The 23,354-nt window shown below is 40.4% G+C and overlaps 4 protein-coding genes and 1 pseudogene across 10 annotated transcripts in view; 3 read left to right on the top strand and 2 right to left on the bottom strand.

The window, feature by feature from the left end:
- LOC142999432 (uncharacterized) overlaps positions 1–23,354 on the bottom strand; it is a 90,632-nt gene that overhangs the window by 10,247 nt on the left and 57,031 nt on the right. The window lies entirely within an intron of this gene.
- On the top strand, positions 1,297–3,406 carry LOC142999431 (uncharacterized). The gene is made up of 6 exons (XM_076148998.1): positions 1,297–1,675; positions 1,833–2,171; positions 2,290–2,646; positions 2,726–2,866; positions 2,998–3,047; positions 3,130–3,406. The coding sequence occupies exons 1-6, from the start codon at positions 1,633–1,635 to the stop codon at positions 3,247–3,249; spliced, it is 1,050 nt and encodes a 349-aa protein (XP_076005113.1). The 5' UTR covers positions 1,297–1,632; the 3' UTR covers positions 3,250–3,406.
- On the bottom strand, positions 3,496–21,926 carry LOC142999423 (uncharacterized). 6 transcript variants are annotated; one of them, XM_076148988.1, is made up of 7 exons: positions 21,818–21,876; positions 6,511–6,849; positions 6,040–6,393; positions 5,298–5,420; positions 5,035–5,099; positions 4,707–4,916; positions 3,496–4,087 (listed from the first exon to the last, which is right to left on the bottom strand). In XM_076148988.1, the coding sequence occupies exons 1-6, from the start codon at positions 21,858–21,860 to the stop codon at positions 4,767–4,769; spliced, it is 1,074 nt and encodes a 357-aa protein (XP_076005103.1). In that variant the 5' UTR covers positions 21,861–21,876; the 3' UTR covers positions 3,496–4,087; positions 4,707–4,766. The 6 variants fall into 6 exon arrangements, with proteins under 6 accessions (XP_076005103.1, XP_076005098.1, XP_076005100.1 ...); XM_076148987.1 differs by lacking the exon at positions 6,511–6,849 and adding an exon at positions 21,296–21,634 and having other exon boundaries at positions 3,510–4,087; positions 21,818–21,921; XM_076148983.1 differs by having other exon boundaries at positions 6,040–6,849; positions 21,818–21,879.
- LOC142999427 (uncharacterized) lies at positions 12,055–15,598 on the top strand. Its single transcript, XM_076148991.1, has 7 exons — positions 12,055–12,112; positions 12,961–13,053; positions 13,230–13,574; positions 13,693–14,046; positions 14,601–14,717; positions 14,830–14,891; positions 15,014–15,598. Exons 2-7 carry the CDS (start codon positions 13,011–13,013, stop codon positions 15,161–15,163), a joined length of 1,071 nt encoding a protein of 356 aa, XP_076005106.1. The 5' UTR covers positions 12,055–12,112; positions 12,961–13,010; the 3' UTR covers positions 15,164–15,598.
- Positions 17,387–19,134, top strand: LOC142999433 (uncharacterized; annotated as a pseudogene).

Below are 23,354 nucleotides of genomic sequence, written 5' to 3'. Positions count from 1 at the left end.
CATTTAGTCACTATTTCACAAAGGTTAATTTCATAGATTTGGTACCAGACGTACTCATTTAAAAGATGTTCATTCAAATGTAAGTGTTGATGTCTGTGAGGGTTCTCAGTCATTCAGGTCATGGTATCCAAGGAAAAGTTAATCTTTAGCAACTGGACTGGACAATGCCTAGCTCTTTCATGTCCATGTGTCATATTCAACAAAGCTGAAACTAAAGCAAGCAGGTAAACTAAATGAATCCTGCTGAAGCCTCCCCACCCTGTTGTACTTCACCACACATCCTGTTGATGATCACAGATCTTTTCTGAGTAAACACACTTGGTGGTCGGCCAGAGGTGAAAGAGATGGCCAACTACAGCATACGTACATATGTACAAGCGTAGCTGCTGCATGTGGCTTTGCTAGTTGTTTCCATGGCAGATCAAATTTGTACAGTGCTGTGAAACGACACCAGAACTGACAGTCAGACAATCTAAAATGAAAATAATTTTCATTACATTATTTGAATGAATGTACATATAACAAGAGGAAGGAACGGCTTTGGATGTGTCCAATATTCAGTCACATTAGGAGCATAAAGAGCCGGTGGGGCAGAACCCAGGTTTGCTTCCCTGCAGCACGAAAGAAATACACGCACGCACGCACGCACGCACGCACGCACGCACGCACGCACGCACGCACGCACGCACGCACGCACGCACGCACGCACGCACGCACGCACACGACAGGAACACAGTCTGACCAGAGAGTGGCAGGGTCAGTTCTATCATGGGAGAAGTGGGTGGAGTGCTGGGGTGAGTAGAAATAACTCACAATGATGAGCAGCTAAGTTCTAATGAGACTGAAGCTAGTGTGCTCAGTGTTTAACATGTCAGGGCCCAATGTCTGTCTAAGCTCCTGAAGCCGTGTACTGGAATTAGGGACTACAGCATTTTGTACGGAAATCAGGACCAGATAATTAAGTTAAGGCTAGGAGAGCAGGAATGGACATCCAACAGAATGCATTCAGTTTAAACAATGTAGTGAACAAGAACACATAAACAGTATTCAGAAAGTAAAATGATCATAAAATTGATATGTTGTTCGCCCAACAACAAAACAGTAATGCATAAAATAAAAAATCAAACTCCCTTCCCTTTAAATGTAACATCTACATGTTGTTTGGGCCACAGAATTAGTTTATTGGCAATTTTGGTGGCAGAAAATAGATAAAAAAAATCTGAGCAACAACAACAGGGTTCTTGAACTGTGTGCTTGGACCCCTAATTATATAGATTTTTACGTTTTTTATCGTCATGTCTTTACTCTTTGTGCTTGGGATTCTATTCCTTGACACTGTAAATGAAACATGGTTATGATGACTTTGCTAATGAGAAGCAGGTGAAATTCTTGCTCAGAGTTGTTTTACATGGAAATACCATATTGTTTAATTATTAAAAGAACAAAACTGTTCAGCTTAGGTTGGCATAAATGAAATCTGGGATTTTAAATTTGAATTGAATTCTATGCAAATGTAAGAGGAAGTGTGGTTTCTATCTTTCAGCCAATCACTTTGTAAACCTTGATCCCCTTGTGTCTAAAGCTTCTCCTTCCGTGGAAAGGCATCAGTTGTGGTGGTGTTGCTGTGCCGCGATGATTGAAAGACCGTTTGCTTTTCTTCTTTTAATGACAATATGTAAGTACAACTCTTTTATTGTAGAAGAAGAAACACCTGTTTGTACTAAGCTCTATGTGAAAACGATGTACTATTCGACAAATTATACAGTATTTCTCAAAGATGGTTGCAATAATGTTTTGACTTAAAAGTTTACTTTCAATGTCTCTTTCTTCAGGCTTAACTCAAACTGTAGAGGTTCCTCGTCCGATCTCTTTGACTGTGGCTGAACTTGGTGACAGCATTACTCTGCAGTGTCCAGTCTCTAGAGACGGATTCTTTCAGTGGTATAAGCAGTCTGTGGGTTATTTGCTACAAACCATTGTTAAAGGGAGCTATGAGAAAATAAATCTCCTTGGAGGGTTAAATAACTCTCGTTTTACAATCACAAAGGAGGTTTCTCAGTATTTTCTTGTCATCACAAATGTGAGTAAAGAAGATGAAGCAACATACCTCTGCCAAACTGGAAGTGTGTATGAGCAGAGTTTTGTTAACGGGACATTTCTGACTGTGAATGGTAAAGTATATTATCAATTTGTGGTTCCATCAATAATCACTAACTTCTACCACCATGCTAAAATATTGATTTTGAACTTCACAATAAAATGCTTTTGCCTTTTCACTGAATCACTCAGATTACGATCTGCAAAAGTCTGTCTACGTCAAACAAGAAGCAGAGACCAAGTCTGTCCAGCTGGGCGACCCAGTGTCTCTCCAGTGTTCACTTCTCTCCAGGAACCAAAAGAACAGAACTCCGTGTCCAGATAAACGCAGAGTGTCCTGGTTCAGATCTGGAAAATCCCACCCGGGCCTCGTTTACACTCACTGGAACAGTAGTGCTGACTGTGTGGAGAGTCATTCATCTCAAAGGAGCTGTGTCTACACTCTGCCTAAACATATGCGGAGCTCCTCTGATGCTGGGACTTACTACTGTGCTGTGGCCACATGTGGAGAGATCCTGTTTGGTGATGGGACCAGAGTGGACATGAAAGGTGACTGCAGTTTTAGGTGAAATTCTGCACAAAGAGAAAATGTAATATTTATTTCCACTGTCTGTTCCTCTCGTTTCAGCAAACGGCTTATGGTCAGTTGCAGATTCATGGAAGGACAATGTGATTCTGTTAGTTTTCTCTGCTTATGCGGCCATAAGTGTGATTGTCATAGCTGCCCTCACTCACGCCATCAAGACAAAAGCATGTGGCTGCTGCAAAGGTATTTCTCTACTCACTGTTACCTTTTTGCCAGTGGATTCACTGGATTCTCATTGAATCAGTCGACATAAATATTAAATTGATCTTCACTCACAGCCGTTAACATTTTTCCATTCTTATTTCACAACCCAGAGCTGCAAACAAATGCTGCAGCAGCCAGAGGTGATCAATGGAGTCAGCAGGTAGGGGAAGTAATAATAGATCAATAAAGTTGTAGCAATGACTTCAACTACTGCATGACATGTATGTGCTGTATTTCCATAGAGAGACATGAGGGATTATTCTGCAGTCGTCTTTGCCGTGAAGAAAACTGCAAGCAGAGATGTAAAAGCAGCAGAGCGAGATCATATCTACGCTGCAATCAGAGCTTTTGGACTGGATTAGCAGGTCAAACAGTGGATTACTCAGCAGCAAATACTGCACTTTCTTCTATCACTGTCTGAATTTAAAATCAAAGCATTTCTTTGTTAACTCAAAATTTTTATGTTCAAATATTTTGTGGGACATTTGTGACCAATAAAGTTTGATTGACTCTGATCCACCACTTTGTATTGAACTTTTATTTCATTTTAGTATTAGAAACAAATCCATAAAAAGCCAATAATACTTACAATGAAGCATAACTGTTACATAGAATGTATTGCCATTAAGAATGATGAAAAACACATTGTTGCACAAATCTTAAAATGAACTTAAAGCAGTGAATGTATTTCCTAAATCTGCACATTAGTTATTTTGTCCTGTTTGCTCATTTGTTTTATAACTTACAGTAAAAAGTTAGGGATATTTGGCTTTCGGGTGAAATTTCAAGATGAACCTAAAATGCACTATAACCCTTACAGGTGAACTTAATGTGACCTTCTCTAAACTTTTGAATGCACATGTCCAACTGTTCAATGTTTCAGTACTTGTTGCACAACTTGCTGTTCCCTAACAAAGAGCTTAATGGTAAGATTCACAACATGTGTTTAATCCATGAATCGACCAATAAATGTCCTGGTTCAATCAGAATTGGTATTTAAACAGTCCTCCTCATCATGCTGTTAACATTTTGACATTGTGAGACCAAGATGACACCTAACAATTGATCAACAGTACCTCGCCATTGCGATGCTTCAAACAGGATGTTCTCAGACGGAAGTGGCCACTGAGCTTAGAGCAGGGGTGCCCAATACGTCGATCGATCGCGAAGGTAATGTGGGTAGATCGCATAGCATTCCCCCTAAAAAAAAAAAAAGCAATACAACCGATCAGAACTCAAATGCACAGTTTGAGTTGAGTGGGATTCATCATCCGGTTCCGCAGGGCACTGTTCACAATGAAGCGGTCATCAGTGTGGGATGTGGCCAAAGGACGTCCACTTCTATGCCTTTCTGTGACTCTTCCAGTCTCTCTGTATCTCTATTGCAACCTGCTGATGACACTCTGACACTCTAAGCTCAGTGGCCACTTCCGTCTGAGAACATCCTGTGTGAAGCCTTGCAATGGCGAGGTACTGTTGATCAGTTGTTAGGTGTCGTCTTGGTCTCTTGATGTCAAAATGTGAACAGCATGATGGAGGACTGTTTAAATACCAATTCTGATTGAACCAGGACATTTATTGGTCGATTCATGGATCAAACACATGTTGTGAATTTTACCGTTAAGCTCTTTGTTAGAGAAGAGCAAGTTGTGCAAAAAGTACTGAAACATTGAACAGTTGGACATGTGCATTCAAAAGCTTAGAGAGGGTAGGCATTTGAGGTTCATCCTGAAATTTCACCCGAAAGCTGAATATCCCTAACTTTTTGTGAGTAGTGTAACAGTGATACAAATGTAGCTTAAGAAAACTGAAGGCTTACTCAGATGAGGAAACACAAGAAGCTGAGCCTTGGGGGCTCTGTGGTGAGACTCTGCTCAGTCTACACAAAGGGCCGGTGAAGTGTCGTGGGGTGTGTTTTCACATCAGAGTACACACTTTCCTGCTGGGACTCTCTGGTCCGCCTCCCTTTCTGAACTTGCCTTGTGGAGAAATTCAGTGCTGCGTAATTCAGTGCCTCCTCTTCAGTCTCCTGTAAATACATTACAGAAGTTAGGACATCAATTTAGATTTACATTCCAGAGCATTCAAAGTAGGAGATGATGTGAAATGTTTGTTTTTGTCAGTTTTAGATTGGGACGTTTATTTACCGCAGCGCTTGATCGGTCAACAGCTGACTTGCCATGTGTAAGATGAATGGAAGAACTTGTTGCTCCTATAAATAAAAACACTATTATTTGATTACTTTTGTCATTTAGTGTGACTTTTTCTCATCCTATGATGCTGGTTCACATCCAGTGAGGTGGATTTGATCAAACTTCCATGAACATGTGTCTCTTTACAGATGCACATATAATTTAACAAAGTGTATTCTGTACAGGATGTAAAATGTTTGTGTATATGATGAACATACCTTTGCAATGTTCACAAACTCTCCTTTGCTTCACAAAGTAACACAGCACAGAAATTACAACAACACAGCAGGCCAAGAGGATCCCAAGCACGAGGTCAACTGGGCCTAAATTAGATCTGGATCCTGGAATCAGAAAAGGCAAAACTCATTTATCTTTGTTATATTGAAGACTACCAGAGCAAGAATCAGACCATCTGATCATCTTTGATGTATCTCATACCACTGGTTGTGATTGATGTAACTACTTCAACTGCAATGACACTGAACGCTAGAGAAGTAGTGCAACATGAGTGGCAAGAATCCTGTCAGCCGGCAAGACAGTTTCCTAAGCTGCTTCTCAAAGCTGTGTGCAACCTACTTACTAGAAAACATGGAACTTCACAGCTTTGCTATAACAAAACGTTCTGAGACGAGATGAACAAATGTGATCGACATGAAAGCCACGTGAACAAGAATGCTGAATGGAAAATATGACATAACTGATACACACATTAAATAGCAAAAGCATATGATTGGAATAACGCCATTGAGACAAACGTGTGAATTTCAACTGGTCTTTGGATCAAGCTTGGTTTATACAAAAAATATTAACATAAACTAATTGACAAAAGTTCAAACTTGAATGAAATTAGATTCAAATTGCCAAGTATATGCTGCATGGAATTATGCGCATCAACACACACATGCAGCTTAATGAAATAAAGTTAAGATGCATTAATGAGGGAAACGCAACATCACGTACTTGTTTCCACTCTGGTCCCATCACCAAACAGGATCTCTCCACATGTGGCCACAGCACAGTAGTAAGTCCCAGCATCAGAGGAGCTCCGTATATGTTTAGGTAGAGTGTAGACACAGCTCCTTTGAGAAGGAGGACTCACTATACAGTCAGCACTACTGTTCCAGTGAGTGTAAACGAGGCCCGGGTGGGATTTTCCAGATCTGAACCAGGACACTCTGCGTTTATCTGGACACTGAGTTCTGTTCTCTTGGTTCCTCAAGTAAAGTGAACACTGGAGAGACACTGGGTCGCCCAGCTGGACAGACTTGGTCTCTGGGTCTTGTTTGACGTAGACAGACTTTTGCAGATCGTAATCTGAGTGTCCAGTGAAAAAGCAAAAGCATTTTATTGTGAAATTCAAAATCAGTATTTTAGCATGGTGGTAGAAGTTAGTGATTATTGATGGAACCACAAATTGATAATATACTTTACCATTCACAGTCAGAAATGTCCCGTTAACAAAACTCTGCTCAAACACAGTTCCAGTTTGGCAGAGGTATGCTGCTTCATCTTCTTTACTCACATTTGTGATGGCAAGAAAATACTGAGAATCCCCCCTTGTGATTGTAAAACGGGAGTCTTGAAATTTTGCGTCAAGTTCTAGTATGCCGTGAGCCCCTTTTGCAACAGTTTGGAGCAAATAACCCACAGACTGCTTATACCAGTGAAAGAATCTGTCTCCAGAGGCTGGACACTGCAGAGTAATGCTGTCACCAAATTCAGCCACAGTCAAAGAGATCAGACGAGGAACCTCTACAGTTTGAGTTAAGCCTGAAGAGAAGAGGTAATTGAAGGTAGAATTAATGTACACCAACAAAAATGATTAAAAAAAAAAAAGAGTCAAAACATTATTGCAACAACCTTTGCGAAATACTGTATAATACAACAATGTTTTCACATAGAGCTTAGTACAAACAGGTGTTTCTTCTTCTACAATAAAAGTTGTACTTACATATTGTAATTAAAAGAAAAGCAAACAGTCTCCTGATCATCGCGACACAGCAACACCACCACAACTGATGCCTTTCCACTGAAGGAGAAGCTTAAGACACAAGGTGATCAAGGCTTGCAAAGTGATTGGCTGAAAAATAGAGAACGCACTTCCTCTGAAATTTACATAGAATTGAATTCAAATCCCAGATTTCATTTATGTACAGTTTTTGAAAATTATGACACCATGATACTGCCATGCCATATTAAGCATTTTTGAAGTTTTTCACCTGCTTCACATTAGCGAAGCCATCATTACCATGTTTAATTCACAGTGTCAGGAAGTAGAATCCCAATCACAGAGTTACAGACGTGATTGTTAAACATACAATCTATGCAATAATAATTGTTAGAATTATATTGGCATCAACCAAATTTGCACTCATATTGTCCCAGTTTTAAGGGAACAGGTGTTCTAAAGAGTCTATCTAGTAGCCCAGACCTACACAGTTGAGTGCAAGTCAATCTGGATGAGAGATCTCCCATGGAGACCTTTGCATTAGAAATGTCATTGTCCAGGACCAGACCATGAGCAGTAAATACAACACCCTCAAGATGAACTTTGCCTGCACCACCTGAACCTTCCAAAAAGCTGGTGGAGAAGATGGGAGGAACAAATAAACAGGCCCAGACGCCATTGCTGTGAGGGTGTTGTGTGTTGAGGATTCAAGACTTCAGAGAGGACAGGAATCCTCATATCCCATAACCTCATTCTCATATGTTATACGTTCGCACCTGGAACCGCAGCAAATTCCTCTTAAGTGTAAACTTAATTGGGAAATAAAGCAATTCTGATCTGATAACAGAGGTCTTGGAGGCAACAGTTGCTACCCTGGGCCCATAACCACAACTCAGTCAGGAGGTGACAGAGGATCCTGTGAGTGGACAGAATAATCAGGAATGAGTTGAGGGTTTTGTATTCCATTGGCTTTGGTTACACTATCCAGCAAGCAAATTCAGCACCTGTGAACTCATCATCATGGGGTCTGAGATGCCCTGAGCCCCAGGTCAGAGCCTCCAACAGAACTTGGGCTGTGTTCGAGGAACTTAGAGACGTAAATGCAGGACATAAGGAGTCTGTACTGCACTTAGCTTACGTAGCAGTAGACAGAAGGAGCACTCCCAGTCCCATTGCTGAGGCTCAGACTATGGAAGCCACAGGTAACGGCATAATACCCAGAAAGAGGCCAACAACAGGGCTGCTATTTCTGGCTCTAATGGGAGTTAACTCTTTGTAGATATACAGGTAAAACGTTTAACCTCAAACCATTTCCTAGCTGGCTCAACTTCTTGCTCACCAGCCCAAACAAAGGGTTAGGGTTAGCAGCGCTCCTCTCAAAGTGGAAACAGGGGCAAATTGCTACTGCTTGCCTTTTGACCACACATCTGTTCCTCCACTTGCCCCCAACAGTGAACAGAGTCTAGAAGTTGAAACTAAAGTTGATCTGCCATGGAAACAAGTAGCAAAGCCACATGCAGCAGCTACGCTTGTACATGTAAGCTGTGGTTGGCCATCTCTTTCACCTCTAGCCGACCACCAGTGTGTTTACTCAGAATAGATCTGTGTTTAGGCATCAACAGGATGTGGGGTGAAGTACAAGATGGTGGGAAGGCTTCAGCAGGACTCATTTACTTTACCTGCTTGCTTTAGTTTTAGCTTGGTTGAATATGACATGTGAACAGAGTGAAGAGTGACACTCAAGAGGCAGGTTAGATACAAATATGTGTAGTAGTTCTGGCAATGAACATCTAGTAGTAAATTAAAAACACACTCTTGTAAGGTTGGCTCAGTTAAGCATTTCAAGTTAGTTTGCCGTGTGAGTACATTTTCCTTTACAGTTACCAGAGAAAAGCAGGTCAGTGTGGTCAAAAGCAGTTAGATTGTGGTGGGTGGTGGGACTTATGTAGCCCAAAGAAGAGCACCAAAGCCTGACTGCTGCAATACAAAAGCTCAGTGCCAAACAGAAGATCTATGGGAGAGTTTGTCTCACTGTCCTGCCCCAAATAATAAACTCTTGTAGTTTATGAATAATACTGTTGTCTAATCCTTATCTTGTCTAAAAGTGTTAACAAAAAGTCAGACCACTTCCTGACATTTAAACTGAGAACATGACAGGAAGAAGAGCCCAGTTCAGTTAGTTCACACCTTTTTGACAGACAGCCGCAACACTGCTCAGCGTGTTTGTCAGGGAGCCTGTGTGTGTGTGTGTGTGTGTGTGTGTGGTATGTTTACTTATCTCATGTTTTTCATGAAATTAGGTTATCTATTAATGTTATCTAATCCTTTACAGATTTTTAACATCAACCTGAGGAAAATCTTCATTGCTTGTATAATCCTGTTACAGCATCATATTGCCAGTTTATGATGGGACTCCAGGCTCCAACAGAGGACTGAAGTGAGATGATGATGTAATACGCAGAATGAAAGCAAAGTGAGAGAATAAAATGGTTCTGTCATATTGTTTCCACCAGAAGATGGCAGTCATGTGAAGAAATTAGATGATATGCACATATATAAACACACATATATATAAATATATAAGTGCAAATACACCCCATGTTACCCATTTGGCAGCATCACCCAAGTGGGACATGGATGGCCCACACAATATTAATTCCAAATCGATACTTAGTAGTGCCACAAACACACAAGTTTCAATATCTTACCTTCCTTGGATTTCTTAAAAGTACAAATTAAGAACACACCTAAAATAGCCATTAGAGTGTTTGAATATAATATTTCACATCAGTTACAGGCCTAGCACCCTAGCAGAGAAAGCTGGATAGAGCTCAGACATCACATACTTGTTTCCATTGCATTTAAATTTCCAGATGCCATCATATCATTCTTTCAACCATAACTCCACCAAAGTAACAGTGCCCCACAGCTGGGGGCGCTGTTATGTAATATAAACTGGAAGACATAATTCAGCCCTGATACAGCTGACAGGAAGGAAAACTCTTCAATCACTTGTGTCAATACTACTCTGTCCCACCTACTCCATGTTATGATCTGCAGCGATCACGTTGTTTTAATGTTGGAGTCAATAATGCAGAACACAGACCCCAGAACATGGACCGCGAAATACTGATATTTGAGTAAACACACATACCAGGATGAAGCTGAAGACACGGGGGCTGGGCGCTGCTGCTGGAGACGCTGAGCAGAACAACAAAGCAGGAACAACAAAAAGGTCCATGCACTCACCAAAACAAAACAAGGCCCAACCAAAAATACTATGAAACAAATGGATTTCAAACTGGAGTCGATCAGAACTGGAAACAAACTGCGTTCAAACTCGATTGAATCGGAACTCTGTGGAAAGGCCTGGCTGGCTGACCTGGAACCTAAATACCACCACTGATGAGCCCTGAATGGTAATCAGCTGTGTGGAAGCAGATGGCGGGAACAGGAATCAGATAGCCACGCCCAGCCAGGAACAATGACACAAGCCTGAAAACAAACATCTACAACACATAGATCCTGACACTCCAATTTCATTTACATCCAATAGTAGAGCTTTGAAGCTTCAGAATGCCACCTTGCTTGACGTTGAAATGAGGCCAGGAGTGCGAGGGACAAACGGTAAATGTAAAGGGCAGGCAGGCGGTCATTCCGGGCCTGCAGCCCTGTGCAAAGCAGCTGAATGATTGCTGTGATTGAGATACAAAAACAGATTGTATTTGTATGTAATCCACTTAACCTCCACCTCTCACTGATCACTTCATTTTCTGTCACTTCAGCTTTGAAATGTGCAAATCTGTTAAAGCATGTCCTTTCTTCACATGACTGCCATCTTCTGGTGGAAAACTATGTGACAGAACCATTTTATTCACTCACTTTGCTTTCATTCTGCATGATACTTCATCATCATCTCCCTTCAGTCCTCTGTTGGAGCCTGGAGTCCCACCATAAACTGGTAATATGAGGCTGTTACAGGATTATACAAGCAATGAAGATTTTCCTCAGGTAATTGTTCAATGTCTCTACAGGGTTAGATAACAATAATAGATTATTACCTCATGTCATTGATAAACAGTTACAGCACTGGTTTTAATACACACACACGCAAGCACGTGCGCACGCATACACAGTCCTTCTCACCCTCTGTCTCCCACAATTTAGCACGGACACAAAACTCTTCACTATCTCACACACACACAACATACGCAATGGTATGGCCATAGTTAAACACAAGGACTGAAACACACACACACACACACACACACACACACACACACACACACACACACACACACACACACACACACACACACACACACACACACACACACACACACACACACACACACACACACACACACACACACACACACACACACACACACACACACACACCCAGACAAACACTATATGGAACGTAGAGCATTGTTGCGGCTGTCTATCACAAAAGTGTTAAACTGAACTGGGCTCTTCTTCCTGTCATCTTCTACTACAGTACATTTTAGTCAGGAAGTGTCATATTCAACAAAGCTGAAACTAAAGCAAGCAGGTAAACTAAATGAATCCTGCTGAAGCCTCCCCACCCTGTTGTACTTCACCACACATCCTGTTGATGATCACAGATCTATTCTGAGTAAACACACTTGGTGGTTGGCCAGAGGTGAAAGAGATGGCCAACTACAGCATACGTACATATGTACAAGCGTAGCTGCTGCATGTGGCTTTGCTATTTGTTTCCATGGCAAATCAACCTCAACTTTGTACAGTGCTGTGAAACGACACCAGAACTGACAATCTAAAATGTCAATAAAAGAATATTTTCATTATATTAATTGAATGAATGAATGTACATAAAACATTTGAAGGTATGTGGCTTTGGATGTGTCCAATATTCAGTCACATTAGGAGCATAAAGAGCAGGTGGTGCAGAACCCAGGTTTGCTTCCCTGCAGCACCAAAGAAATATACATTACTCATTGTGAATAAACACACACACACACAGAGATAAGACAGGAACACAGTCCAGCCAGAGAGTGGCAGGGTCAGTTCTATCATGGGAGAAGTGGGTGGAGTGCTGGGGTGAGTAGAAATAACTCACAATGATGAGCAGCTAAGTTCTAATGAGACTGAAGCTAGTGTGCTCAGTGTTTAACATGTCAGGGCCCAATGTCTGTCCAAGCTCCTGCAGCCGTGTACTGGAATTTGGGACCACAGAATTTTGTATGGAAATCAGGACCAGATAATTAAGTTAAGGCTAGGAGAGCAGGAATGGACATCCAACAGAATGCATTCAGTTTAAACAATGTAGTGAACAAGAACAAATATACAGTATTCAGAAAGTAAAATGATAATAAAATTGAAATTTCGGGGCCCAACAACAAAACAGTAATGCATTTAATAAATGAAAAAACTCCCTTCTCTCCAAATGTAACATCTACATGTTGTTTTGGCCACAGAATGAGTTTAAGGACAATTTTGGCTGGAGAAAAACAATAATAATAGAAATCTGAGCAAAAACAACAGGGTTCTTGAACTTTGTGCTTGAACCCCTAATTATATAGATTTTTGTGTTTTTTATCATCATGTCTTTACTCTTTGTGCTAGGGATTCTACTCCTTGACCCTGTAAATGAAACATGGTTATGATGACTTTGCTGATGAGAAGCGAAGAAATTCTTGCTCAGAGTTGTATTACATGGAAATACCATATTGTGTAATAATTCAAAGAACAAAACTGTACAGTTTAGATTGGCATAAATGAGATCTGGGATCTTGAATATGTATTCTATACATATATAGAATACATATATTATTATTCTATACATATAAAGAATACATATTCTATATTTCTATGCAAATGTAAGAGGAAGTGCGGTTTCTATCTTCCAGCCAATCACTTTGTAAACCTTGATCCCCTTGTGTCTAAAGCTTCTCCTTCAGTGGAAAGGCATCAGTTGTGGTGGTGTTGCTGTGCCGCGATGATTGAAAGACCGTGTGCTTTTCTTCTTTTAATGACAATATGTAAGTACAACTCTTTTATTGTAGAAGAAGAAACACCTGTTTGTACTAAGCTCTATGTGAAAACTTTGTGATATTTAACAAATTATACAGTATTTGATGGTTGATGACATAAATATCTCTTTTTTAAAAAACTTTTCCTGTACATTTATTTTACTTTCAATGTCTCTTCTCTTCAGGCTTAACTCAAACTGTAGAGGTTCCTCGTCCAATCTCTTTGACTGTGGTTGAACTTGGTGACAGCATTACTCTGCAGTGTCCAGTCTCTAAGGGGAGAGATAGATTCTTTTACTGGTATAAGCAGTCTGTGGGTTATTTGCTCCAAACTGTTGCAAAAGCGAGCTATGACAAAATAAATCTCCTTGGAGAATTTGAAAACTCTCGTTTTACAATCACAAAGGAGGTTTCTCAGTATTTTCTTGTCATCACAAATGTGCGCAAAGAAGATGAAGCAACATACCTCTGCCAAACTGGAACTGCATATGAGCAGAGTTTTGTTAATGGGACATTTCTGACTGTGAATGGTAAAGTATATTATCAATTTGTGGTTCCATCAATAATCACTAACTTCTACCACCATGCTAAGATATTGATATTGAATTTCACAATAAAATGCTTTTGCTTTTTTCACTGGACACTCAGATTACGATCTGCAAAAGTCTGTCTACGTGAAACAAGACCCAGAGACCAAGTCTGTCCAGCTGGGCGACCCAGTGTCTCTCCAGTGTTCGCTTCTCTTCGGGAACCAAGAGAACAGAACTGAGTGTCCAGATAAACGCAGAGTGTCCTGGTTCAGATCTGGAAAATCCCACCCGGGCCTTGTTTACACTCATTGGAACAGTAGTGCTGCCTGTGTGGAGAGCCCTTCTTCTCAAAGGAGCTGTGTCTACACTCTGTCTAAACATAAAGCGAGCTCCTCTGCTGCTGGGACTTACTACTGTGCTGTGGCCACATGTGGAGAGATCCTGTTTGGTGATGGGACCAGAGTGGAAACAAGTACGTGATGTTATAATTATCAACATGTCTGTTTTTTTGTTGAAAAATTCATCTGATTTCACCACCTAATGCTGTCAGTAGTGTTTTAATATAACGATGCAAAAGGACCATTATTATGGACTTATTTTGTCGTTCTGGACATATTAAATAAATAAACTAATTTACTCATTTTTGTTTTAGAAAAATAGAATAGAAGACTTTTTTAAGTTTGAACCAAAAAGTAGTTAAAATGGACATGTTTGTCTCAATGGTCTTATTCCAATCATACCCTTTATATATTTCATGCACACTTCAGTGATATCATTCACAGATCAGTCATATTTTCTATTCAGCTTTTTCTTTTAGTGGCTTTCACATCAATCACATTCATTCAACTCTTCTTAAAACATGTTATGGAAAAGCACTAGAGAAAGTAAGATTGAAAATTAAATTACACCTATTTAAGAGATGGAATTCATGTTGGGCCTCCCAAAGCAGTGATGAGAAATGAAAAAAATAGTTTATGAATGAATAAAACAAAGATAAATGAGGAGTTTCACTTTTTCTGATTCCAGGATCAGAATTGGGCCCAGTTGCCCTCGTGCTTGGGATCCTCCTGGTCTGCTGTCTGATTGTAATTTCTGTGCTCTGTTATTTTGTGAAGCGAAGCAGGATTTGTGAACATTGCAAAGGTATGTTCATCATATACACAAACCATTACACGTCATCAATATAAGATGCAGTTTGTTTACTTCAGTTTTACATAATGTACCTAATTATATAATTGCTTGGTTTCATTAATAGGAGCAACAAGTGCTTCCATTCATCTTACACATGGCAAGTCGATGGAACAAATAAATGCTGCGGTAAATTAACTTCACAGTCTGACAAAAACTAAGAAAAACAAACATTTCACAGCGTCTCCTACTTTGAATGCTCTGGAACATACATCTAAATTGATGTCCTAACTCCTATAATGTTTTTACAGGAGTCTGAAGAGGAGGCACTGAATTACGCAGCACTGAATTTCTCCACAAGGCAAGTTCAGAAAGGGAGAGGGATGAGAGAGACCCAGCAGGAAAGTGTGTACTCTGATGTGAGAACACACCCCACAATCTCGCACCGGCCCTTTAAGTAGACTGAACAGGGCAAGGCTCAGAGAGCGAGAACTAATCATGAACTAATGTGCAGAAATGGGAAATACAGTCGCTGCTTTTAATTCCTTTTATAAAGAATTTGCACTCAGTGCAACAGAATGTGTTTTTAATGATTTTCTCGACAACGATACATTGTATATGATGAATGCATCATTCAGTCTTATCCAACTTATTCGAGAGTCCATCATCTTGCACTCATTTGAACCGCATTTTTACCAACTATCTCCTGACAAGTTTGAGATATTAGAATCTGAGGTCAATTCTATGCTGGTATTGCTGAGCCCTCTTCCTCTGCCTGGCCATCCCCATGTCTGTTGGTTAAGAAGCCTGATTCAACATTTAGGCCTTGGATTGACTTTCATAAACGCAAAAATGCAAAGCCTGATGCAGGTCCTCTTCCTAGAATGGAGGATTGTTGGGGTCGCAAAAGTTTGTGAACAAGTTATGTCAACCATGGGTGGGGCACTATTAAATCTATGGCAAACCTGTTTTATACAGTGATGTTGTACAATCTAAAACAGGGTATTTATATGTTCCTTGAATAGTGGCGCATAATTTGGTTTATTATTAAAAATGTAAAAAAATGTTAATGTGTTAAATGTTAAAATAAGATGCAGAATAATGTCAATGTCTGCATTTTGTTGCATTTAAACTTCTTAACCTGCACCTCTCACTGACCTCTTCATTTCCTGTCACTTTATCTATGCTGTGTGCAAATGTCTTACATCATCTCCTATCTTTACCTGACCATTTTCTGGACAAAATTATATCACACACACACACACACACACACACACACACACACACACACACACACACACACACACACACACACACACACACACACACACACACACACACACACACACACACACACACACACACACACACACACACTTTACGGAACATTAAGCATTGTTGCTGCTGACTTGTCAAAAAGAAAAAAAGGTGTGACATGAACTGGGCTCTTCTTCCTGTCATGCTCTCAGTTTTAGATATCAGGAAGTGGTCTGACTTGGTTTTTAAACTCTTGAAACAGTAGTCGTAGTATGTTTTTTGAGATATTAATCTAACATAAAACCGCTGGGGAACCTTAATAGTGAATAGAACAATCTTTTTGCACGAGGCCACTATTACAAAAGTTTACATCATTGGTGTAAAGTTCTGGCAAAATCCATGTGGACTCATGGATTCTATCATTATCAATTCCAGATGAAACTGAACGAAGCCTGCTGAAGCCTCCCCACCTTCTTGTACAGTTGATGCATGTACACAGATCTATTCTGAGTAAACACCCTTGGTGGTTGGCCAGAGGTGAAAGAGATGAGCAACCACAGTAACAAGTACAAGCGTAGCTGCTGCATGTGGTTTTGCTATTTGTTTCCATAGCAAATCAACTTTAGTTTCAACTTCAACTTTACACTGTGATGTGATTTGACAAAAATCTTCAAAACAAAATCTTGAATAATATCTTTGAGTGTATTAATTGACAGATAACGTAAGAAGGTCACTGGTATTGGATCTATCTAAAATATTTGGTCACATTACGACATAACGAGCAGGTGGTGCAGGTGTTAAACATTCACCCCCCATCCCCCCCTGTGCAGAGACTCAGGTTGGCCCCCCTGCAGCGGTTTCACAATTGGAGAATTGGGTGGGGTGCTGGGGTGCCTAGAAATAGCTCACAATGATGAGCAGCAAAGTTGTTAGAGGATTTAACATGTCTGTACAAGCTCCTGGAGCCACGATGAAGATGGGGGCAAATAGACCGTGGTGGTAAACCAAGTGCATGCTCCCTTCGTGGCCATGTTGGAGGAGTTGGGTGATAAACGTTTCTTTCCTCCACTCTCTGAACCGGAAAGAGGACAGGATGACAAATCAGGAGACTGTGTTCAATTTTGGGGGCAGGTTGACCCAGGTCTAAAGCTTTTGAATGCACTTTATTTTATTTGTCTGCCAAAATATTTCTACACTTACCCTCAGTAACATTTTCTTGCATTGTATATTGTTGCTCATCAGATCTGAATGACACAAAACCTGATACAATTGAAGGTGACACTGATGTAAATAATTTCTATTCTTTATAAATAAGTGGGCATATCTGAAGTTTTGACACTCCCACACAATTATTATTATGAATGTATACAATCGCAACAAGCATGTATAAACATGAGAAGATTAACCGCATGGCTTAGATTGACTAAATGGAAGAGGAAGTGTTTTTCACATCAGCCAATCCAAATGGTTTCCACTTGGTTACAAAAAGTTACAATATGAGGAAGAAGGTCACATTTTTGCTTGAGTACACAAAGCTGCGTACCACCATGATTGGAGGATTGATTGCTTTGTATCTTCTCAGAAGATTATGTAAGTGGAATTCTTACGAGATACTATAAGACAAGTACTATTCTAAGTAGCTCTTTCTATTCATTTCTGTTTTAAAAAATAACAAAAAAGTGTAACTGAAACTTTTTTCATTTGTTTTTCTTTTGCGGAATACCTCTGATTGTTTGTCTTTTTTTAGGCCTGAGTCAAACCGCTGAGGTTTCCCAGTTGATTGTGTTGACTGTGGCTGAAGTTGGTGATAGTGTCACACTGCACTGCAAGATCTCCCAAAAAAACTTTGGACTGTTTTACTGGCAGAAGCATTCTTTAGGCTATATGGCTCAAACAGTTGCTATAGAGACATTTGGTGAAGTTAAGCTCAGTGGACAATTTAATAACTCACGTTTCACAGTCAAAGTTGATGCTGCTCAGTATTTTCTAACCATCCCAAATGTGAACAAAGAGGATGAAGCAACATACTTTTGTCAAGTAGGAACAATATATGCAAAGGAGTTCTATAACAGCACGTTTCTGGCTGTGAATGGTACGTATATTATTTTCATATCTGATGCACCTTCATCAATCAGGAAATGAAATATTTTATTTATTCCGTTTGTTGCCCTTTGACTATATCACACAGATTCCAATCAGCAAAAGTCTATCGATGTAAAACAAGAACCAGAGACCAAGTTTGTCCAGCTGGATGACCACGTGAATCTCCAGTGTTCACTGCGCTACAAGAACCAAGAGAACAGAGCTAACTGCTCAGGTGGACACAGAGTGTCCTGGTTCAGATCCGGAAATTCCTACCCAGGCCTCATTTACACTCACTGGAACAGTAGTGTTGCCTGTGTGGAGAGTCCTTCTTCTCAAAGGAGCTGTGTCTACACTCTGTCCAAACAGGAGCTCCTCTGATGCTGGGACTTACTACTGTGCTGTGGCCACATGTGGAGAGATCCTGTTTGGTGATGGGACCAGAGTGGAAACAAAAGGGAACTCCATTCTTAACGACATTCTGCACAAAGTAAACAATTATTAATTTCCACTGTCTGTTCCTCTTGTTTCAGCAAAGCACAATGGGATTCTGTTTGTTTTCTCTGCTTATGCGGCCATAAGTGTGATTGTCATAGCTGCCCTCATTCACGCCATCAAGACAAACGCATGCAACTGCTGTAAAGGTATTTCTCTACTCACTGTTGCCTTTTTGCCAGTGGATTCACTGTTACAGTCAACATAACTATTGAATCATTATTCACAGCTGTTTTTTTTCCCCCCCATTCTTATTTCATAATCCAGAGCTGCAAACAAATACTGCAGCAGCCAGAGGTGATCAATGGAGTCAGCAGTTAGGGAAACATAATGGATCAGTAAAGTTGTTGCTATGACTTCTACTTCTTCTACTGCATGACATGTATCTGCTGTATTTCCATAGAGAGACATGAGGGATTACTCTGCAGTCATCTTTGCTGTGAAGAAAACTGCTAGCAGAGATGTAAAAGCAGCAGAGCGAGATCAGATCTACGCTGCAGTCAGCGCTTTTGGACTGGATTAGCAGGTCAAACAGTGGATTACTCAGCAGCAAATACTGCACTCTCTTCTATCACTGTCTGAATTAAAAATCAAAGCATCTCATTGTCAACTCATGTTTATGTTCAAATATTTTGTGGGACATTTGTGACCATATATCAATAAAGCTTGATTGACTCTGATCCACCACTTTGTATTGAACTTTTATTTTATTTTAGTATTAGAAACAAATCCATAAAAAGCCAATAATAATAATAATAATGACGCATAACTCTGTCACATAGAATGAATCGCCATCAAGAATGATGAAAAACACATTCTGTTGCACATATCTTAAAATGAACTTCAAGCAATGATGTATTTCCTAATTCTGCACATTAGTTCTTTTGTCCTGTTTACTCTGCTTTGCTCATTTGTTTTATAACTAAACAGTGATACAAATGTAGCTGAAAGAAGGTGTAATCAGAAGAGGAAACAAGAAGCTGAGCCTTGGGGGCTCTGTGGTGAGACTCAGCTCAGTCTACACAAAGGGCCGGTGTGATGTCGTGGGGTGTGTTCTCATATCTCACATCAGAGTACACACTTTCCTGCTGGGACTCTCTGGTCCGCCTCCCTTTCTGAACTTGTCTTGTGGAGAAATTCAGTGCTGCGTAATTCAGTGCCTCCTCTTCAGTCTCCTGTAAATACATTACAGAAGTTAGGACAAAATTTTGGATTTACATTCCAGAGCATTCAAAGTAGGAGATGCTTGTTTGTTTTTGTCAGTTTGAGACTGGGACGTTTATTTACCGCAGTGCTTGATCGATCAATCAAGTTGCCACGTGTAAGATGAATGGAATCACTTGTTGCTCCTATAAATAAAAACACAATATTATTTGATCACTTTTGTCATTTAGTGTGACTTTTTCTCATCCTATGATGCTGGTTCACATCCAGTGAGGTGGATTTGATCAAACTTCCATGAACATGTGTCTCTATACAGATGCACATATAATTTAACAAAGTGTATTCTGTACAGGATGTAAAATGTTTGTATATATGATGAACATACCTTTGCAATGTTCACAAACTCTCCTTTGCTTCACAAAGTAACACAGCACAGAAATTACAACAACACAGCAGGCCAAGAGAATCCCAAGCACGAGGTCAACTGGGCCTAAATTAGATCTGGATCCTGGAATCAGAAAAGGAAAAGCTCCTCATTTATCTTTGTTATATTGAAGACTACCAGAGGACGAATCAGACCATCTGATCATCTTAGATGTATCTCATACCACTGGTTGTGATTGATGTTACTACTTCAACTGCAATGACACTGAACGCTAGGGAAGTAGTGCAACATGAGTTTCAAGAATCCTGTCAGCCGGCAAGATAGAAAAACAGTTTCCTAAGCTGCTTCTTAAAGCTGTGTGCAACCTACTTACTAGAAAACATGGAACTTCACAGCTTTTCTATAACAAAACGTTCTGAGACGAGATGAACAAATGTGATTGACATGAAAGCCACGTGAACAAGAATGCTGAATGGAAAATATGACATAACCGATACATACATGCAATAGCAAAAGCATATGATTGGAATAACGCCATTGAGACAAACGTGTGAATTTCAACTGGTCTTTGGATCAAGCTTGGTTTATATAAAAAATATTAACATAAACTAATTGACAAAAGTTCAAACTTGATTCAAATTGCCAAGTATATGCTGCATGGAATTATGCGCATCAACATACACATGCAGCTTAATGAATTAAAGTTAAGATGCATTAATGAGGGAAACGCAAAATCACGTACTTGTTTCCACTCTGGTCCCATCACCAAACAGGATCTCTCCACATGTGGCCACAGCACAGTAGTAAGTCTCAGCATCAGAGGAGCTCCGTATATGTTTAGGTAGAGTGTAGACACAGCTCCTTTGAGAAGGAGGACTCGCTATACAGTCAGCACTACTGTTCCAGTGAGTGTAAACGAGGCCCGGGTGGGATTTTCCAGATCTGAACCAGGACACTCTGCGTTTATCTGGACACGGAGTTCTGTTCTTTTGGTTCCTGAAGAGAAGTGAACACTGGAGAGACACTGGGTCACCCAGCTGGACAGACTCGGTCTCTGGGTCTTGTTTGACGTAGACAGACTTTTGCTGACCGTAAACTGATTCAGTGAAAAAGCAAAAGCATTTTATTGTGAACTCCAATATCAATATTTTAGCATGGTGGTAGAAGTTAGTGATTATTGATGGAACCACAAATTGATAATATACTTTACCATTCACAGTCAGAAATGTCCCGTTAACAAAACTCTGCTCATACACAGTTCCAGATTGGCAGAGGTATGCTGCTTCATCTTCTTTACTCACATTTGTGATGGCAAGAAAATACTGAGAATCCCCCCTTGTGATTGTAAAACGAGAGCCTTGAAATTTTGCGTCAAGTTCTAGTATGCCGTGAGCCCCTTTTGCAACAGTTTGGAGCAAATGACCCACAGACTGCTTATACCACTTAAAGAATCTGTCCCCAGAGAATGGACACTGCAGAGTAATGCTGTCACCAAGTTCAGCCACAGTCAAAGAGATCAGACGAGGAACCTCTACAGTTTGAGTAAAGCCTGAAGAGAAGAGGCAATTGAAGGTAGAATTAATGTACAACAAAAATTATAAAAAAAAAAAAAAAAAAAGAGTCAAAACATTATTGCAACAACCTTTGAGAAATACTGTGCAAATCTAACAGTTTTCACAGAGCTTAGTACAAACAGGTGTTTCTTCTTCTGCAATAAAAGAGTTGTACTTACATATTGTCATTAAAAGAAGAAAAGCTAACAGTCTTTTGATCATCGCGACACAGCAACACCACCACAACTGATGCCTTTCCACTGAAGGAGAAGCTTTAGACACAAGGTGATCAAGGTTTACAAAGTGATTGGCTGAAAGATAGAAACCGCACTTCCTCTTAAATTTACATAGAATTCAATTCAAATCCCGGATTTTATCTACAGTACATACAGTTTTTGAAAATTATGACGCAATGATACTTCCACGCCATGCGATACTGAGCATTTTTGAAGTCTTTCACCTGCTTCACATTAGCAAAGCCATCATAACTATGTTTGATTTACAGTGTCAGGAAGTAGAATCCCAATTATAGAGAGTAAAGATGCGATTGTTAAACATACAAGCTATGTAATAATAATTGTAAGAATTATATTGGCATCAACCAAATTTGCACTCATTTTGTCCCAGTTTTAAAGGGAACAGGTGATGTAAAGAGTCTATCTAACCAAACCCACTACTCCAAGCCCTCAAAGCCCAGACCTACACAGTTGAGTGCAAGCCAATCTGGATGAGGGATCTCCCATGGAGACCTTTGCATTGGAAATGTCATTGTCCAGGACCAGACCATGAGCAGTAAATACAACACCCTCAAGATGAACTTTGCCTGCACCACCTGAACCTTCCAAAAAGCTGGTGGAGCAGATGGGAGGAACGCATAAACAGGCCCAGACGCCATAGCTGTGGGGACAAGCTCTGTGTGTTGAGGATTCAAGACTTCAGAGAGGACAGGAATCCTCATAGTTATCCCATAACAGAGGTCTTGGAGGCAACAGTTGCTACCCACAGCCCATAACCACAACTCAGTCAGGAGGTGACAGAGGATCCTGTGAGTGGACAGAATAATCAGGAATGAGTTGAGGGTTTTGTATTCCATTGGCTTTGGTTACACTATCCAGCAAGCAAATTCAGCACCTGTGAACTCCTCATCATGGGGTCTGAGATGCCCTGAGCCCCAGGTCAGAGCCTCCAACAGAACTGGGGCTGTGTTCGAGGAACTCAGAGACGTAAATGTAGGATATAAGGAGTCTGTTGTGCACTGCAGCTCTGCTCCCGTGTCTGACGTTAACACTCCCTGGCGTAGCAGTAGACAGAAGGCACACTCCCAGTCCCATTGCTGAGGCTCAGACTATGGAAGCCACAGGTTACAGCATAATACCCAGAAAGAGGCCAACAACAGGGCTGCTATTTCTGGCTCTAATGGGAGTTAACTCTTTGTGGATATACAGGTAAAACGTTTAACTTCAAACAGTTTCCTAGCTGGCTCAACTTCTTGCTCACCAGCCCAAACAAAGGGTTAGGGTTAGCAGCGCTCCTCTCAAAGTGGAAACAGGGGCAAATTGCTACTGCTTGCCTTTTGACCACACATCTGTTCCCCCACTTGCCACCAACAGTGACTACAGTCTAGAAGTTGAAACTAAAGTTGATCTGCCATGGAAACAAGTAGCAAAGCCACATGCAGCAGCTACGCTTGTACATGTAAGCTGTGGTTGGCCATCT

Source organism: Genypterus blacodes, unplaced genomic scaffold (assembly GCF_046128005.1).
Source record: "Genypterus blacodes isolate CSIRO-AG114 ecotype Tasmania unplaced genomic scaffold, CSIRO-AGI_Gbla_v1 ptg000044l_1, whole genome shotgun sequence".
NCBI lineage: Eukaryota > Metazoa > Chordata > Actinopteri > Ophidiiformes > Ophidiidae > Genypterus > Genypterus blacodes.
Note: the sequence above shows the minus strand (reverse complement) of the source record. Positions and strands in the feature narration are given on the sequence as shown.

Excerpts from the sequence above, each read along its gene's own strand:
- LOC142999427 (XM_076148991.1), top strand. The coding sequence starts at position 13,011 with ATGATTGAAAGACCGTGTGCTTTTCTTCTTTTAATGACAATAT. Across the intron at positions 13,054-13,229 it reads TCTTCTTTTAATGACAATAT|GCTTAACTCAAACTGTAGAG; the intron begins GTAAGTACAACT and ends TCTTCTCTTCAG. Across the intron at positions 14,718-14,829 it reads GATTTGTGAACATTGCAAAG|GAGCAACAAGTGCTTCCATT; the intron begins GTATGTTCATCA and ends TTTCATTAATAG.
- LOC142999423 (XM_076148984.1), bottom strand. The coding sequence starts at position 21,860 with ATGATCAAAAGACTGTTAGCTTTTCTTCTTTTAATGACAATAT. Across the intron at positions 6,850-21,817 it reads TCTTCTTTTAATGACAATAT|GCTTAACTCAAACTGTAGAG; the intron begins GTAAGTACAACT and ends TCTTCTCTTCAG. Across the intron at positions 4,917-5,034 it reads TTGACCGATCAAGCGCTGCG|GAGACTGAAGAGGAGGCACT; the intron begins GTAAATAAACGT and ends ATGTATTTACAG.
- LOC142999431 (XM_076148998.1), top strand. The coding sequence starts at position 1,633 with ATGATTGAAAGACCGTTTGCTTTTCTTCTTTTAATGACAATAT. Across the intron at positions 1,676-1,832 it reads TCTTCTTTTAATGACAATAT|GCTTAACTCAAACTGTAGAG; the intron begins GTAAGTACAACT and ends CTCTTTCTTCAG. Across the intron at positions 2,647-2,725 it reads GACCAGAGTGGACATGAAAG|CAAACGGCTTATGGTCAGTT; the intron begins GTGACTGCAGTT and ends CTCTCGTTTCAG.